The sequence below is a fragment of the Fusarium proliferatum genome, assembly GCF_900067095.1.
Source record: "Fusarium proliferatum ET1 genome assembly, contig: FPRO_scaffold003, whole genome shotgun sequence".
NCBI lineage: Eukaryota > Fungi > Ascomycota > Sordariomycetes > Hypocreales > Nectriaceae > Fusarium > Fusarium proliferatum.
The window spans coordinates 3,567,573-3,585,239 of NW_022194792.1; the positions used below are offsets into that span (position 1 = coordinate 3,567,573).

At 48.6% G+C, this 17,667-nt stretch overlaps 5 protein-coding genes and 1 non-coding gene across 6 annotated transcripts; 1 reads left to right on the forward strand and 5 right to left on the reverse strand.

Moving 5' to 3' along the window:
• Positions 1–138: 138 nt before the first annotated feature.
• On the reverse strand, positions 139–2,742 carry FPRO_05871 (uncharacterized protein; the record flags this gene model as incomplete). The annotated part of the gene is made up of 1 exon (XM_031229278.1): positions 139–2,742. The coding sequence occupies one exon, from the start codon at positions 2,740–2,742 to the stop codon at positions 139–141; it is 2,604 nt and encodes an 867-aa protein (XP_031079530.1).
• Positions 2,743–3,508: 766 nt separating this feature from the next.
• FPRO_05870 (uncharacterized protein) lies at positions 3,509–5,364 on the reverse strand (the record flags this gene model as incomplete). The annotated part of the gene is made up of 4 exons (XM_031229279.1): positions 3,509–4,311; positions 4,365–4,864; positions 4,951–5,110; positions 5,205–5,364. The coding sequence occupies 4 exons, from the start codon at positions 5,362–5,364 to the stop codon at positions 3,509–3,511; spliced, it is 1,623 nt and encodes a 540-aa protein (XP_031079531.1).
• Positions 5,365–9,517: 4,153 nt separating this feature from the next.
• On the forward strand, positions 9,518–12,270 carry FPRO_05869 (uncharacterized protein; the record flags this gene model as incomplete). Its single annotated transcript, XM_031229280.1, has 2 exons — positions 9,518–12,115; positions 12,169–12,270. The coding sequence occupies 2 exons, from the start codon at positions 9,518–9,520 to the stop codon at positions 12,268–12,270; spliced, it is 2,700 nt and encodes an 899-aa protein (XP_031079532.1).
• A 184-nt stretch (positions 12,271–12,454) lies between these two features.
• Positions 12,455–13,000, reverse strand: FPRO_05868 (putative ubiquitin-conjugating enzyme ubcP3; the record flags this gene model as incomplete). Its single annotated transcript, XM_031229281.1, has 2 exons — positions 12,455–12,708; positions 12,757–13,000. The coding sequence occupies 2 exons, from the start codon at positions 12,998–13,000 to the stop codon at positions 12,455–12,457; spliced, it is 498 nt and encodes a 165-aa protein (XP_031079533.1).
• Positions 13,001–13,792: 792 nt separating this feature from the next.
• On the reverse strand, positions 13,793–13,883 carry tRNA. The gene is given in 2 exon segments: positions 13,793–13,827; positions 13,846–13,883. It is a non-coding gene; the product is annotated as a tRNA-Glu (tRNA).
• Positions 13,884–15,956: 2,073 nt separating this feature from the next.
• On the reverse strand, positions 15,957–16,999 carry FPRO_05867 (uncharacterized protein; the record flags this gene model as incomplete). Its single annotated transcript, XM_031229282.1, has 3 exons — positions 15,957–16,154; positions 16,224–16,851; positions 16,887–16,999. 3 exons carry the CDS (start codon positions 16,997–16,999, stop codon positions 15,957–15,959), a joined length of 939 nt encoding a protein of 312 aa, XP_031079534.1.
• Between the last annotated feature and the right edge of the window lie 668 nt (positions 17,000–17,667).

The window sequence follows — 17,667 nt, forward strand, 5'->3', positions numbered from 1 at the left end:
AAAACTTACGAGTCCGAAAGCTCCCGGTAAATCCAATCCCCAGTAAATTAGCCTGCTGATGTTACATGAGATGATGAGTCCTCGACAAACAAAAGAAAGCCAGAAGAAAATGATGAAGAAAAAATTAAAACTTTCCGTTTACATGCGTAGACATCGTCCCTTTGCATCCACAGGTGAACTCTTCAAAAATCCATCCGCGTCGTATAATCCAATCGAATCCACGCTCTTGCGCTTACTATCGCGTTTGCTTTCAGCGATGAGCTCGCTCACAGTTCCAAGTTTGGTCTTGCTCAGTGCCTGGCTCAAGTTGCGAGCATCACGTCCCATATTCGCGCTCCTTCGTGTCTCTCTGAGCCCACTTGATGTCGACGATGGTTCTTGATTCTCTTTCCCCTCATCAATATCATCCTCGCGTATCTCAATTCCTAAATTTGAACGGTTGCTGCGGCTTTGTGGGAGTGGACGAGTTGGCATAGGTGGCACAACTGATCCTGACGAGTTTTTGTTAGGACTTCCGAGATTGAGATAGTTCTGACGACCAGACGTGCTAGCTCTAGGCGTGACAGGATTAATAGTTCTTCGGGAGAAGCTACTGGTCAAGTTCAACATCGGCAGTGTGGGCGAATCAGGCTCGTTGACAGAAGATCCTAATGAGTTGCCGCTATAAGAACTGACCATGCTATTCATCCTCCTGAGCTCCATGATCGAATTTCCGAGGGATCCCATGCTTGGTACAGTCGGCGGTGCAAGACTCGCCATATCCTTCTTCGAGCGTGAGATGGAACGACGAAGGGGTGATCCTGTAGAAATCGCGCTTGGGGAGCCCACCGGTGGCTCATCATGGTATATGGTATTCGCTGTTGAGGACATCTGTCGCAGATGTTGTGAGAACTCTCGTCTCGGCATCGGCGATACTGGCTTTGGCATGACGATCTGGTCGACTTGGGCGATATGTTTTGGTGGCTCGGGGAGTGCTCTCTTGGGTGCGGTGCCCATTAATAACGATAACATATCCTGCTCGTCGAATGGCGAAGAAGTTACTGTCGAGGGGCTCGGTACTGTCGCCACGCTATGTCTGTTCTCTGGCAGCAGTGGCCTCACACGCTCCGGCACTTCCGGTTTGGGGCTCTCGCTCATCCTGTTTCCAAGTGAAAGTGTGCTATCTCCCTCGGTAGTCGTCACAGATGGCGTCAGGATGCTGGTGTATGAATTGCTAACAGGGAACGCAAGAGCAATACCATCTTGATCGCGTGAGTACGTATCATTGCGCTGGAATCGCTCTGGTGGCGGTTGCAAGTATGAGGAGATAGGAGGGCCTCCAACAGCTTGTGTGCTTACAAATGAAGGTCGAAGTTGTCCTGTTGTGTTGAAGATGGATTGTCCGCCTGGGATCGATATGCTCAAATTTCTTCCCCTTTTGTGCGATGCTCTGTTTCCAAACAATGATCCTCTGCTTTCTGAACTAATAAATCCAGGTGTTTTCCGCTCTACAAATGGATCTGGCTGGTCTTTTTCTTCGGGGTCATTGACGCTGTACAGTGTCGAAAGCGAACTTGATGCCTGGCTGTCTTGTGAAGCCCGTCTATCGGGGCTATCCTCCTTTGCAGACTGTTTATTTGAAGACTTCTTCTGAGGGTTTTGCTTCTCCGGACTTGGGTCTTCCGGGGCGTCCCACTGACGCCCTCTCATTCGACTTGGACTTGACAGTCCTCCTGGCAATACCAGCTCTTGGGTCGCCTCGGCAATCAAACTGTTTGCAGCACTTCCAATTGAGCCAGTAGAGACCTGCCGGCTCTGCGCATCTGTAGGTACCACATGGATAGTAGCTCTCTTGGTAGGGCTCGGCGGAATCCTCGAAATGCGAACTGTTCCAGTTGTGTTGGTGGAGTCCTCAGATGACATGGTCTTGTGGCTATGTGGTGTTTTGGTAGGAGAGTTCTTGCGTGGTGTGCTTCTTACTGATGAGATTTTCTGTGGTGAACGTTTTGTTGGTGAGCTGCGCGAGTTCTTGCTTGGCGAACGGCTTGTTCCTTCTCGGAGTCGCTGTTCTGTACTTCGAAGGATATCTCGAAGATCTGTATCGGTTACAGATGCTCGTACACGAGCTCTCGAGGGAGCTCGCACGGGACTCGTCTGAGCCTCATCTTCTGGCATGGGTAGTTCAGGTGCAGTTTTGCTTGGCTTGAGAGTCTCAACGCTTTGTCGCTTTTGAACTTTGATCCCTTGCTCAAGCTCCTGACTATCCTGTGCCTTTTCAAGGTCATCATCCGTCATGAGAGTTGGAATTGTTGGTGCTCTTCCCAGCCATCCATCGCGACAAAAGAGACTATCGCGACGGCTCCTGCTGACTCTTGGACCGTGGAATCTATCCTCTTCAACCCAGCTACTCGATCGTCCTCGTTTTCCGTTTCCACCGAAGAAGGTAAAGCTGTTGTATGTCGGGAGTGGTGGTAATACTGGTGGCAGCGAGAGTGAGAGTCGACTGACTGATCTTGACATGGCGTATTTGCGCTTGACCAGCCGCTTTGTGAAGATGGATCGTCTATGGTCCTCGGCGTTTTCCGACACTTGATATACAGTAGTCGCGTCCTCTTTATCTCGAGACTTGACGCGCCAAGTAAGAAGAAAACCGATCGCCGCAAAAAGGAGGATTGCACCACCAATGGAAAATGTGAGGATCCATCCGAGACCAAGTCCACCAGCTCCATGAATGGCCCTGCGTGAAATATTTGAGAGATCCATCGTTATTCACACTGCCGTAGCTGAATCTTGAGAATCCTTAGCCGGCAGCAGTGCTTCATGAGTATCGAGAAGTAATAAGTTCAGTACACGAGGCTTGAAAAGGACAGACAACGTGCAATGGCGGAAGCCAAAGGAGAAACCCGTCAAAGGGGAAAAGCCCGCTTTCATCTTAATTCTTTACTTGCGTGTCGACGTTTTTGCTGAGGTTATTTCCAGGGTCTCAGTTCAATATCATGAGGAATGTGTTGCTAGGTGTAACCCATTCCAGCCTCAGCAAACCACGACACCAGCTTCACGACACCAGCTTCACGACACTCTAAGATAGCAGCACCATCTTGACTTCGGAAAATTCAAGAAACCTTGAATTAATTCGTCACTTCGACAGACATATAGTCATAATGTATATATGGTAAACCGTAGAGTTTCAGTCTGCCTCGAAATAAGGAAAATATAAGGAATATCACGCAGTTTTCAGCTGAGAATATCGGGAATACGTAATCACCAGGGAGATTAATCCTCGAAATTGGCTGTACGAGTTGTGATCATTCATCATTCCTGTATTTGTAGCAGGTTGTTTCTCTCTAAGTTTACATACATGTTCCCAAACTCGTGGGCTGCCATTGTCCTCCTATGAAGAAAAAAAACCTCCAAGCCAAATGCTCCTCTTCCAACCATGCATAACATACGAACACCTGGAACCAGCCAGACAATAGAAGCAGATGTTTTTGTCCTTTTTTGTTTTCCTTTTTAATCTCATTGTTAAATGTTAGAAATATCGATGTCCATGCCCATGCCCATGTAGGTGAGCTCCACGGCGTCTCCTCCTGGCTGGTACTGCTGAGGGTGTGACAACAGCAGTTGATGTAACAGTAACAACCACAACTTCCTCTTGAAGATCGGTCACATAGACCACTTCCTCATCCCAGAGGATCTTGCTCACGAGGTTACCGTTTGTTACAAACTGTGTGCTGAAGTAGCTCTTTGTGTCTGTCACGGGCTGCAGCTCAGGTGCCGGGGTGGTTGTAGGTGCCGAAGCAGGGAGAGGCTCAGCAATCGTAGACTCTTTTAGTGCAGCCGCGCCCACATCTCCAGCGGCAATTGTGGGTATGAGGACTTCGTCCGTGGACAGAGATGGCTTCTGTTCAACGGATGATGGAACATCTTTAGCAGTGGTCTTGGAGCTTGCGCCAGAAGCCGCAGCCCCATAGGCTGACGACACTTTGAAAACTTGACCAGGAAGAGGCGAGGCAGAGTTCTCTGGTCGGTCGCCAGGTGAGTAGGTCAATGTGGGTACATGAACATCATTGGTTGGGTCAGGCTGCTCGACGTCAGAGCCATCTCCATAAGTAACTCCATCGCCGCCTGGCAGCTCTTTCATAGGACCCTTCACATCCTCGTTGGCCAAAGCGTTGGGAAGCTTCATCTCGCATGAGGTGGCCTTCTGTTCGCTGACAACGTCGAAGAGAGGGCAGTCCTCGATTCTTCCTGTTTCGCTGGTGCAGGTATTGATGGCATCCTGAAGGAACTCTTCCTCCCAACCCATGATGAAATCTGCATGTAAACCGTAGCCTAATAGAAAAGGTCAAAAAGTGTACTATTTTGAGAAATGAGCTTAAACATACCGGTAGTGTCTCCGTTGGCGAAGACAAAGCGGCCGTTACGATCGGAGAAGGCGGCTGTGTTCCAGATGACCTCATACATGAGACTAGGTAGCCGGACAGGATACTCCTCAGGGCAAGTGCCTGTCATGACGAGATCGGGAAATGCGACGTGGTCCTTGTGATTTTGGCTGTCAACAGCATCACCACCCTTCCAGCACGATGGGAACATGATTTCAAGACGGATGCCATCGGCACAGTTCGCATCGAGATAAGCCTTATCAGGCATGTAGTGACGATAGAGGGTACCTTCGGGGGCTTTTTGGTAGTTCAGACAGTTGAATCCGAGTGCCCGTTGAGCTAGATCGCTTTGTGTGGTCTGACCGAGAGCTTGCCACATAGACTTCTCCGGGTCTGGCTTGCTTGGATCACCGATGGTGTAGCTTCTTCGGTCATTTGAACCAGAGAGCATCCTGAAGTCAGGAGGAAAAGCTGTCACGTTATCTCCAAAGAGGAGGTAGTAACTATAGAGTATTAACTTCCAATTCGTTGTGTTTGACTATTCAGGATTATGGATATTGCTTTCCGGTATCCTTAAAGAGGTACTTACGCAAGCATACCACCCACTTGGGGAACAAGTTCGAACTCTCCAGAATCGCCATCTTGGAAATACATAGCAGGATGCCAGTAAGAAGACTTGTCTTGTGTTACTCGACACGATGTACAATCGGCATCTAGGAGTTGTTCGGTGGTGACGGTTTCAGCGAAGTCTGGCGGTGTTAGCGAAGCTCTTTCGGCGCCCTGCTGTGTACTGTATAATGGCACATATAGCATCACAGAAAGGTCTCATTGTTCATGACTTACTGGAAGACCCATGAATTGCGTGGGCATGCTTAGAAACTGTGCCAGGGTCGACAATAGGATCAATACGGGCAAGTCCCACACGGCCGGGACACTCCATGCGCCAGAAAGCGTGGGCGCTGCCTACTAGGCCAGCAGAAAGAGTGATGAGTGATTTAAGCATCTTGATGGTATCGGCCTATTCAGGCTTGAAATTGAGCCTTCGAGAGGCGATATTTGAAGGAGTGGACGATGCAACGAGGCGATCTGAATGAGAGATGTTAGAATTGTGATGATGATGATGAAGAAGAAGAAGAAGAAAACTGCATGTTTAAAAGGAAAGTGCAAGCAATCGCCCAGATTTGGCACGGGAGGGAAAGAGCATTGCTGTCGAGCATCAAACGGAAGGAGGGACTCAGGCGAAAGCCAGCTGGCAGCGGATAGCCGCCGCAGGTACGGCTCAATGTGCGTAATGGGCAAAATGCATTTTTGAAAGACCATTTTGCGAAGGAAAAATGAACGGCATTATGTTCTTTGTGTATTTTGAAATGACAGGTGCTTTTTTGAGTCGTTGTAGTCGAGTTCCGATCATGGTAAAGTGAGGGTGTAAGTGGAAGTGGAAGTGTACTCACCGTCAACGTACTGTGGAGTTTCAGTCAAAACGATGATGAGTTTCTGTAAACCTCGAAATTCCCTTTCTGAACAATATTGATTCAAAAAGAAACGAAAGAAGGGATCAGAGAGGAAATATTGAAACCAAAAGTTGTAATGGCTGGGTATGCCTTTATTGCTCGATGGTTGCACACTCTTGCGAATAGTCTGGCCAGCCCCGCTGAGAATCCGAGACCCTGAATTCCAACGCGTGGTTCAGATCCCAACGTCGAGGTCACTGCCACACTGCCGGATTGAGCCACCGGGTCCTTTGATGGTGCTGGATTGAATCAGGGACAAAAAATGCTTTGTCCAATGGTGCCGCTTCCGGTTTACGGACGCCAACTCCCGCACAAACCGGTGGACTTGTCTCAGCGTAAAGTGGTTGACAGACGCTTCGGGAAGCTTTTGGCAGAAATTCAATTAAACTGAACCAGAAGAGTCTCGGTAGTAGAGAGTAATGATGTCGACAGTTCAGATGAGAGCCGTTTTCGAAATGAGCGGTCGACAAGCCTCGTTGATAAACTTTAGTGAACCGTTGGAGCCTATATCAGCCTGCCGTTTTTTGTAACGACTTGACGATCAACGGTTTTCACAAGTTTCGGTAGATCCGGTAAAGTTATTGCAACGGAATGGTTGTGATACAATCGTGGTTCTTCCGAGTCTTGTGAGTCGCGTTCCTTTCGCAAAACGCTTCACCTCTCAGATCTCGACCTGTCGATTCTCTTCACAATACAAGAACCAGATAATCGGTTTTTGAATGATAAACGAATGTGATTTGTCGGACAGAATCGCAAGGAGCGTGGGTATGGTCGAAACCAGAAAAGAGTGTAGATACGAACGTCAAAGAGACGGAAAACAGACTTGAATGAGTGTGAAGCGAGCCAGCCCGAACTTCAAAAGAGTGAATGGATAAACCCCGAGAATAAAAGCAATCGGAAAGGAATGGAATAGCAAGAGGGAAATGCACAGCTTGAAAGATGGAGAATGGAGAGGACGATCGTCCGCGAAGTGGGAGCACACGCCGCTAGAACATGGCATTGACAGGCAAAAGCAAAGAGCATGGGGTGTTTGGTTCTAGCCCGGGGGCAATTCAATTCATCTTGGCACTGAACGGAGCATTTCTCTTCTGAGAGGGGAGGGGATACTTTGGTTGTGTCACAGTCAAAATTGCATCGGTTCCAAGGGTCAACCTATAACGCACAGGGGTATTAGAGTGGTCTTGCGTCGTGATACCGAACTAAGAAGAATACTCTGGGGTCATTGGCCGATCTTGAAGGTTGTAAGCGCTGGTAGGGGCAAATAGCATGTCGTAAATACCTATCCGTGGATGAACGGCACGCGATAAATGCAGGTACAAGGCACTCAGCAGCTGGTGGTCGGAATGAACACATGGAGATCTCCAAGGCTGTCCCTGGATAATGCCAGTTGCTAGCAGATCCAGGGGACATCTCGGCAGAAGAGTTGCCGAATCAGAGCCTGTACACAGCATCGGGTCACATTGCGAACGGCGCCAGAAGGGCTGGGCTTCCATCATTTCTCCTGTCAATCACAACGGATGAGCAACTCTCCAGATTGGAATCTACAGATCTTCACCGTTCAACCAAACATTGATTGGATTCCTGCGCCTCGCAGAGTCGCGTAGGCTCCACCACGTGCACAACTGCTTAAATGATTGCATAACATCGAATGGCCAAAACTCCTTCGTACGGCATTCTATTACACACTAAAGAGAAGGCTAGGACATGCTGGCCATTCATGGTTAGATCGGTTGCTAATTACTCTCTCATGATCTGTGTGGCTATGACGCCGTTGGACTGATTCTGGTAAATTGTCTCAGATTGGGTGTCGTCAAGTTTGTGGATGGCTGGTTTGCTAGTGTTGTGAGCGAGGCAAGGGTCCAAACCTCAAAGGCAAAGGGAGAGACAAGGGGTTTCTCAATGGTAACGAACGAAACCTCAAACCTCCCTGGACGAGAGCTGATTGATGGCCTTGATCTTCAGGTTCTGGGTGTTCATCGCCATTTGTCTGTTTCACCGGCATGTTTGCCCAAGAGTTTCAACGTTGTAACTTCCCAAACATTTATTTGCTTTGCATAAGGATTTATATCCAGGGGTTGGAATATCTGAGGGGCCAAGATGCCTGAAACGGGTTTCACTTCCGGTACCAGCCAATCAGGGGCAGTCTGTCCCTCACTGGCACCCAAGCCCCCTATCATAATCGAGAGTGGCGTAGGTCGTTTAACGGCGGGATGACCTCAGTCTGGACTCTGAAATTAGCTAACAAAAGTGGTGACCCTGTAAATATCGTAAATAAAGACCGACATAATTAATGTCTTTCAACTTAAGGATCTTGGCTTCCTCGGCTATGTTTGTTGGTTTTGGATTTTTGGGAGATTTCGATCACTACGCTTTGGTCGTTCAATGCTCATACCAGTCAGTTAGTTTTCGCTCCCTCTAATTGCTAGGACCACGCTTCAACGTAGATCTGTTACGGTATGATTTACTTGTCCAATCTCCCTTGACATTGAGTGCCAGCACGAGGCATTATTGAATCGACATTGCGATTACGTATACAGGCGTGGATTGAATACTTGATCTGCAAATCTTCAGCTCATTAATGAGAGTGAGTTTTCTGGATGGCAGAACAACCATGGCCACGTTTCTCGGTTGCCTCAAAGCTCGTTCAACCAGCGCCATGCACGTCTGGAACAGTAGACAGTCCAGAACCGCCCAACGCTCCTTGGCTGTTCTATTTATTGGTAATATCATAGCTGTTGTAACGATGGTACAGTCTAATTTGAGAACAGGTCCTGGCGTCCAATATCCGCGTTGTTTGGGCATTTTGGAGACCATCGCCCCGTTTCATCACGAAACATCACTGATAACACAACTAAGTATGAGTGTAATAGGATGCAGTGTTAATCATAGGATCCTATCGATAATGTTACTGCTTTCATGATCATGTATCCGCGTGACCATTTCTGTCCTCGAGGCAATGTTAATATGGATGAAAAATCAAGCTATGACAGTTCAGCTCGTGGCTCACATCAACGACTGTGCGCTGTTAGTTGTCACTTACACAAACAACCCTCTATCGTACATTTGCGTACATATTGACAGTGTTTGTCCATATCAAACATCAGAGTAGTGCAGGGTAGGCGATGTATGACGTGTAAGTGAATCAGCGTTGTCAATGGCAATATTCATTTCTGCGAAGTACATTCCGCTCTTGAGTAGTCTTACATTTCCCTTTCGTACTGGCCAGTAACTGCCTGTAATTCTTTTCAGTCAAACTGTCGCTGCATATAGAAGACAATGGTGACTTTCAAATACCAATGTCTTTCGTTTCGAACATGGCTTGCTCGGTTCGCAATTCCAGTGGCTTGCCGAGTCTAATACATTCCTTCTTCGGACCGACGCCGAGGTCAAATATCCAATTAAATATATAGACTCTACTTGAAAGTATGATCGTTTCTCTTTCATCAAGCAAACAGGAATTAACGCTCAGAGTCTGATCTGTACAGAATCATGTGATGAGCCACAAGCCATGCACAGCCACACAAAAACCCCACACCCGAATGCGGCCCCTGGCTGGGGTGGCATCTCGCAGTTGCGATAACAGACAACTACTTCACTTCTCGTACTATGATTAACTATTTCCAATAACATACCAGATATTTCACGATGGACGACCTCTCAGGCCTCGATTGGTCTTCTAAGCCAGCCGGCGGCCAACCGAAGCCGCCTATTATGAACTCAGCGTTCGCGCCCATGCGACCAACACCATCCCCTTTGGGCTCAGGACGTAACACGCCTCTGTCCACGCAGGGCTCTGGATCCGTGGCCCCTAAGCCGGCACCGACGAAGCCATCGCAGGACAGTTTCAGCCATTTGATGAATTTCGGACCGGCAAAGTCGAAGCAGAACCTGAGTTTGGCTGAGCGACAGGCGCAACTTGAGGCTGAGAAGCGACAGAAGGAAGAGGAGAGGAGGAAACAACAGGAGGCCCAGTTTGGTAATGGCCAGTTCTGGGATTCACTTGGAAGCAGAGGTGCGTCGACGAGCCCTGCTTTACAACCGCCACCCATCTCAGACACGCCGAAAATCGACGACGATGACCTCTTTGCCGCCTTCAATAAGGATACCAAAGTCGACAATTCGAGTCATTATCCCCCTCCCGAGTCGCATCGATCAACTCCAGCGAATGGCGCCGCAGCAGCTGCGCCAATTAACTTGAGCGACCCCAGCGCATGGAATCCCAACGGAAAAGGAGCTAATGGAGGCGCCTTTGGAGTTGAAGATGATGATCCCTTTGGCCTGAATCAGATGAAACCCGCTGCTGCTCCTGCGGCGTCTACCCAATTGGCAGATGATGATGACTTTTTGGGAGATCTTGCACGTCCAGTTGAGGAGGTGCGACGCAAACAGGAAGCCAACAGACCACATGCGGAACCTGGAAAGCCTATTGAGGACGAGGACTCAAGCTCATCTGAAGAGGAAGCTATTCCAGCACGTGAGCAGTATATTGAAAGAACGCCAAGAGTCAACAAGGATCCTTTTGATCGAGCTGTGGCGCAACTTGTGGACTATGGATTCTCCGCTGACGATGCCCGACGTGCTTTGGTTGAGAGCGGCGACGGTTACAATGCTCAAGCTGCGGTCAATTGGCTCCTGGACGAGGCGCATCGGAAGTCCAAGGAACAGGCACAGGGGAAACCCTCGTCTGCCAGTTCTAGCAGGCCCGGAAGTCGACCTCCAAGAGGTGATAGCAGGTCGCCTGCAGCAAGCGATCAGGACTTGGCCAAGACAGCTGCTGCCATGGGCAACAGCCTGTTCAAGACTGCTAACTCACTTTGGAAGACCGGACAGAAGAAGATGCAGCAGGCTGTCGCTGATTTCCAACAAGAAGGCGGCGACCCAAGCCAACCTAAGTGGATGCGGGAAGCACAGCAACAGTCCAGATCGCAGAGCGCAGGAAAGGCACGAGCAGACGCTACAGACGAAGCTATGATGCTTGAAGCTGGCGGCCGCCCACAGCCTCGTCGGACTAACAGTCGACCTACTGAGCAGAGGGCTACTCCTCAGACATCGAGAGGACAATCACCCGCTCACTCCGCTGGTAGTCGTGCCAGTCCAGCACCTCGATGGCAGCAGCAAGCGCCACCACCGACATCGGCTTTTGATTCTAATTCGCGACTCAACAGACTGGCGGCAGATGATGAGATCTCTACTTATAGAAGCCCCAATAGGAGAAACAAGACATCTTCACAGACCTCTTCGCCAGCGCCGCCACCCAAGCCAGCGGAGCCAGAATCAGATCTACTCTTTAACTCTCAAGAAATAAGGCCATCCCAGTCTATGCCTTCACGACCCGTTCAGCCTTCTCCTCGACCAACTTCACAGGCTAAGAGACCATCACCCCCTGTCTCAAGACCATCACCACGACCAGCTCGGGAGATCCCATCTATCAGCCCCGTTGCGCTCCAAACCTCTACACAGCACCGTCTCCAGGGTACAGCTCACTTCAAGCGAGGTGACTATGCTGCTGCCCACTCATCCTACTCGTCTTCGCTGTCAGCTGTTCCACCGACACATCCTCTTGCCATCTTGCTCCTCTGTAATCGTGCTTTGACTGCACTAAAGACCGGAGAGCCTAAGCAGGCTGTCGAAGATGCCGATAGTGCACTCAAGCTTATCGGACCTGGCAATGGTCAAGGCGAAGTGGTGGCTGTGAAGAATGAGACTGGAGTAGACGAAAACCGAGACCTGAAAGACCTTTATGGTAAGGCCTTGAGCAGGAAAGCAGAGGCTCTAGAACAGATGGAGAAATGGGGCGATGCTAGTGCGGTCTGGCAATTGTGTGTCGAGAGTGGCGTTGGTGGATCGAATGCCATTAAGGGTCGACAGAGATGCCAAAACACTCTGGCGCCCAAGCCCAAGCCAGCACCGAAGCCAGCCGCCGCCAAACCTCGACCTAGACCCTCCGCAACGGCCAGTCTTGGACCCCAAAAAAGCTCCGAGGCCGTTACGCGTCTTCGTGAGGCAAATGAGGCTGCAGCTAAGGAGGATGATGAGAAGTTTGTACTCTCGGAGAAGGTTGATGCCAAGGTATCTGCGTGGCGCGACGGAAAACGAGACAATATTCGTGCTCTCCTTGCTAGCCTCGATAGCGTACTGTGGGAGAACAGTGGATGGAAGAAGGTGGGCTTGCACGAATTAGTTATGAACAATAAGGTCAAGATCTCGTATATGAAAGCTATCGCAAAGACACATCCTGACAAGGTAAGCATTGTATCACACATCACCCTGTCTAAAGTATCTCTAACATATCGCAGCTTCCTCAAGATGCAAGTACCGAGGTTAGGTTGATCGCGGGATTAGTGTTTAGCACTCTCAACGAGAGCTGGGATAAGTTTAAGGCGGACAATGGACTATGATCGATGCATGAGCATGAGGGACGGAGTTTGTAGAGCGTTCACTTAGAAGCGTGTCTTGAGACAGATGTCGGATGAGTATATGAATTTTATTTAGCGGCGATACCGCTGCCAAACACCATGCTATGCCGTGCCTCGCCGTGTCAAAGATGTGCGCCAATACTCCTTGCTACTAAGTATCTATATGCTATAGACCCAGCATTTTTCGGACGCCCTCGCGGACCTTGTTCTCGTATTCGGTGCGTCGCTCACGCCACATCTTGGCTGCCTCAACGTTTGCAGGAGACTCGTCGTTGGGCTCGGCGAGCATGCTCATGACAGAGATTAGGATCTTCTCGACAGACTGAATAGGTGACCATCGTTCGGATGCGTGCTCGTAATGGTTGGGATCGTCGCCGGGAGGGTGAAGGATCGAAATGCATACCAGACCACTAGGGTATACTGTAGAAAGTCAGTATGAGCATGCGAAAGACTGAAGAGTTGACGGACCATTTGGGTGCCACACGTCGGCGAGGAACTTCATTGATGGCGGGGCAAGCGGATAGTCCTTTGGGAACTTGAGCTCCGCAGGAAAGACGCCGCCCTCAAAGGGAGTACCCTCAGGACCTTGAATAAGGCATTCCCAGTGAAGAAGATCGTCCTCGGAGATGGGGCCGGCGGTGATGCCCTCTGGTGGGTTGTTGGTGAGAGCGCGATACTCTTGGAGTAGGCGGCGGTGGGCGGTAGACGTCATGACGCGGGGTGTTGCCGATAGGAGGAGGCAGTACCTATGCCAGCCAGTCACGAACAAAGAAAGGGTGTATTTTAGGGAATCGACGTGGTGCAGACGCTAGACAAGAAATGCAATGATGTTGGAATAGACTCAGAGAAGCGGAAGGAAAGCAAGTTTCGGACAAGGTGGAGGGAAGGTGACGGCTAGTGGGGAACCCCCGGGATACGGACCGCCCCACATTTTTATTTCGGCGTCGACGGTCTTACCGTTTTTGGCAGATGTCCAAGAATCATGAATCTGACAGCTGGGAGCAATAATGAGGCCAAACTGAAAGTTGAGTGACTGAGCTGAATAATTGGATGTGTTGGGATTGGTGAAAACACGTAAGCACCGTGTTTGCGCCAGTACGCTGGCTTCGACTCTGTGAGTGAAGCTGACCGGGACAGTGAAACATGATGAAACGCAGAGCAAGATGAAGTTACCCTACTGTAGTATACAAGCTAGTGATTCATATCATGGGTTTCGTATCTGCTAGAAATGTTTTGACCTCTCAGATAGTATAGAGTGTTTGTGGATGTTCTACCAGCAAAACTCAGAAGAACCTCCAAGACAAATTTTCGTATAGAAATAGTTCATTAATCGGGATTATTATAGCCAATCTAACAGGAAAATCCTACAAGTAAGCTAGTTTAACACTGAATAGGGAATGTATGACCAAAAACTCACGCTGGCTCTGGACAGGGTCAATACAACTCGCCACGAAGTGCAAAACACCACAAAAAGTTCACGAACTCATACTGAGCTCGCTGGATTCTCCGGTGCGGGGAGTCGAACCCCGCTCGCCGCGGCATTTATTGCTCTGCAATTGAAAACGCGGAATGATAAACCGATACACCACACCGGATGTGTTTGTTGAAGATCCCCGCTGATGTTGAGCATTATAACCAGCTGTGCAATCTGTGGAGAGATCAGTGGATCAAGACCCACTTAGTTCATTGCCCGATTGGCTCTTCGAAACATGCGTTGATTGGCTGTCTGTCGAGTTGTCTTGGACAAGCGCCGTGTAAGTCAACACTCTTATTGATCATGTTCCCCGTCTGCAACACCTCTGTATTTTTAACCACTGGCCTGAATATTACTGCGCTGTGAGGACCCTACATCAAGGAGAATGTGAGTATCCAGGATTAGCATTAGAAGCTTTAAGTCTATTCGTATATTCCCTTACGGGCTCCGTGATTGATAAGAACAGCGAGGCCTTCAGGATCCAGAGGCATGGCGGAGAAATTTTATTTGGTATAAGAAGGCGGCAGTGTAGGTGAGGTGAATCAAAACAGACTTTGGTATTGATTTGCTTGCTAATTGGCTGCGGTTGGTCTTGTAGAAGCTTGGTATTATTACCTTGATAGAGTGCCTCTTGCTTCGACTTGTGAATGGCTTCACTTTCGAAAAAAACCAATGCGGCTTTAAAACGCGTTACTAACAAATAAGAATGGTTGAGTGCACAGACAAAGCTACACAGGGGTTTGCCACCGGAACCCCTCTAATAACAAATGGCACCGACCCGAATCTGACACCGAACCAAAAAGGAGGCAATGATGGCCACTTCTTGATTCCCAACGTGAAGGATTTCTAAAACAAACATCAATCTTCATAGACTTCGTTTAATACAAATGTAATGTACTGGAGAATCACGGAAAGAATAAGAAGCAATTTTACAAGCAACCTTTTGAATGGTTTGGACAAGTAATATCCCATAAGGCCGCAAGAACTCACTTCATGTACGCGATATCTTCATATTGACAGATCAGGATAGCGTGGGAGCGTATGGCTTTCATTCGTTCGAATAAATCACATAACTCTTTCGGCAGATACGAGGATTGGCATTCGACCGTGCATACTACCCAGGTTGATAAGAGCAATATAGATTGGCAATGGATGCCAGACTTATGTAAACTACTGTGGTGCTCATGGGAGAAGTAGAGTACTCAAGTATATACTTATCCTTGCATGATGGATATTATTAAATGGCAATTAGTAAGGTACTTAATTAAAACCACCCTGATAATTATCATTATAATTTAGGCCCAAATATTTGTTTTGTGGCTTTACTGGCTGTAAATAACTTACCTGGCTTAGAATTCGCTTTCATTCTTTTTCTGTGGAAACTTGCATACTTTAACTACAGTGTTCCTGTATAATTCATGCGAACTTACGCAGCTCCACTCTCCTCATCTCTACTCTAACCTTCATTCCTTACTCTCCATTCTTCCACTCTCACCCCTTTCCTTCCAACGCCTACTCTCACCCCTTCACACTTCATCGCATACCCCTTTCATGCTGTTGACTCAGACTTTTACCACTTTTAAAGTCACCAAGAACCACGAAAGCCCTCTGATTTTCATCATCTATTCAGAATGTCTAGCCAGCGTCAGGATTTTGCCCTCAACACCACTGGCTAGGGTTATGCCACTGGACAGAACAGTCGCGTTCAACGTTCTCCCATCCGTTACAAAAAGTCGTCGTAGCATATCCCATTTCATGCTGTGAATTAAAACTTCTGGTAATCATGCTGTTGACAGTGGAGAAGAAGGGCCCCGACCGGATGGTGATCGATAGTATCTCAAGGACGAGAACCGCCAGTAGGACCACGATGTTCAAATCCGCGGCACGGGGCGCAGGGTCAATGGCAATCATCATCTGATCTCTTAGGATGAGTTTAGCCTGAGGTAGCCTAAATTATCATAAATTTAGGACTAAGGTTTCCTAAGTTTATGCAATCCTTAGGATAGCTCTTGGAATACCTCTTAGATATTGATGTCTACAAAGAACTGGTTCAACACTGATCAACATCATATAAAGGTGTTCTTGTTGCTATGACAGGGCAATCAAACTCGTATACTTGGTCTAGAATTTAAAAGCCTTGGTGATATTTGTTGTTTGCAACTTCAAAGGAAATTCTGATTTATCACTCTGGTGGTTAGTAAACAAGAAGAGAAAAGGGAAACGTAGCACACAGAATGTACCATTTATGTATCTGCATGTTCGCCCCTGAGCACGAATAACCCTGAAATTTGATCCCATCGATCAGTGTGCCCTGGCGAAGAGTGACAGCTAAGTGTGTTAGGCGTTCGAAGTCCTTCTCTAGCATGACGGCCATATCCTCGTGGTCCACGTCCTAGAAACAGCAATGGTCAGCTATGAATCAACAATGATGTTTTCTTTCCATCATCAATCAGAAACTTACAATGTCAAGGTCTGCAAGTGAGGCGGGATGCATCATCAAAGACTCGTCTGGTGCGGATGCCTCACGTAGAGTATGCTTGTGATCAAGAACCAGCCATTCAAGCCCGTGGCATCTACGGGCGATAAGCTCATTCAGGGTTCTCACTGGAATTACCCCCCAGCCTGCCCTGTCTTCGTTGAGGACGGCAGAAAGGCGCTTGAGATTCGGAAATCTCACGGTTCGGATGAGACTCGTGAAGATTGGGTTAATATCTTCATGGACGTGCAGTGGCTCTAGTGATTCTGGGGTACACATGTCGCGCATCATGTGGTAAAAGTTCTCTCTGTCAATATCGTGTGATGATATGTCCCAAGCAACACGTAGGCTTTCCCATGTTGACTGTCTACCTACTTGGGGGGCTCTGTCGGCCGTCAAACAGCGAAGGCCTCGTGCTAGTCTTCCGGGCAAGGTGGGGGATGCCAGCTCAACATCGACAGAGATGGATAGAAGTGGCATCTCCTGCAATGCTTGGCGGAATAGTGTCGGCAACTCGTCATTGGGGAACGAAGGGGGGTAGTCTTGTGCTTGCCGATGGCTGTGTTTATCGGACTGTAGTGGTCGTCCTCTCGAAAAGAAGAATATAGCATGGCTCGAAACGTCAGAATCTCATCGTGATTTCCTTACCGCGAGATGAACATATCGGACTTGTCCAAGAGGTCGCAGCAAATATGAGCAGAAGGTCGAAGAATTGTCTTGAGGCCTTGCTCTACGACTTTCTCGGATCCTCTGAGTGCCATGTGGTAAAATAATCGAGGACCAAAAATTTAAAATTTGTCTGCATTGTTAAGACGTTTTCGTCAGCGCATCAAGACTGCTTGCATCCAGCAGCTCGAGAACCATTTCGCGCAGCTCTGGCAGAATACTTCGTGATAAAGCTGCCGTATTTTGGGAACCACTTTGCGGATGGAAATTTATTATATAGTTGTCTAGCAAACTTATGAATGCTTCGCTGATATCCTTCTCCAGAGCCTGACGTTTGCCGGGAAACTATGGGATTTCCAGCGCATCACAAGATGAACAATGATGCGGTGCTGAATGTTTCTCTGGCTAATGCCTCTGCCCGTGAATGCACCCCTTCGCAGACCAGCGGCAAGTCTCTGGACGAGAACACAGGAGGCGAAGCTCGGGGTGCGGTCGGTTGTGACAGTTTCCAGTGCTCCTAGCATTCTGTTTGTAATTTAACATGCATCCAGCGGTGGCGCGCTGACAATCACGGATGGTGAACATGTTTGGGTGGTCAAAGAGCTTGTGAATGATCCTTTTCAATTGCTCCGCAGAAACTTTAGGAAACTGGTAGTCGAAGGGACTGTCAGGGTCTACCTTGACTTCCTGAGAGACAGTGCTGGGTGCGACCTGTAGACGGCCCGCCAATGCTGCAGTCTGGCGACTTGGGCCAGCACCTAAA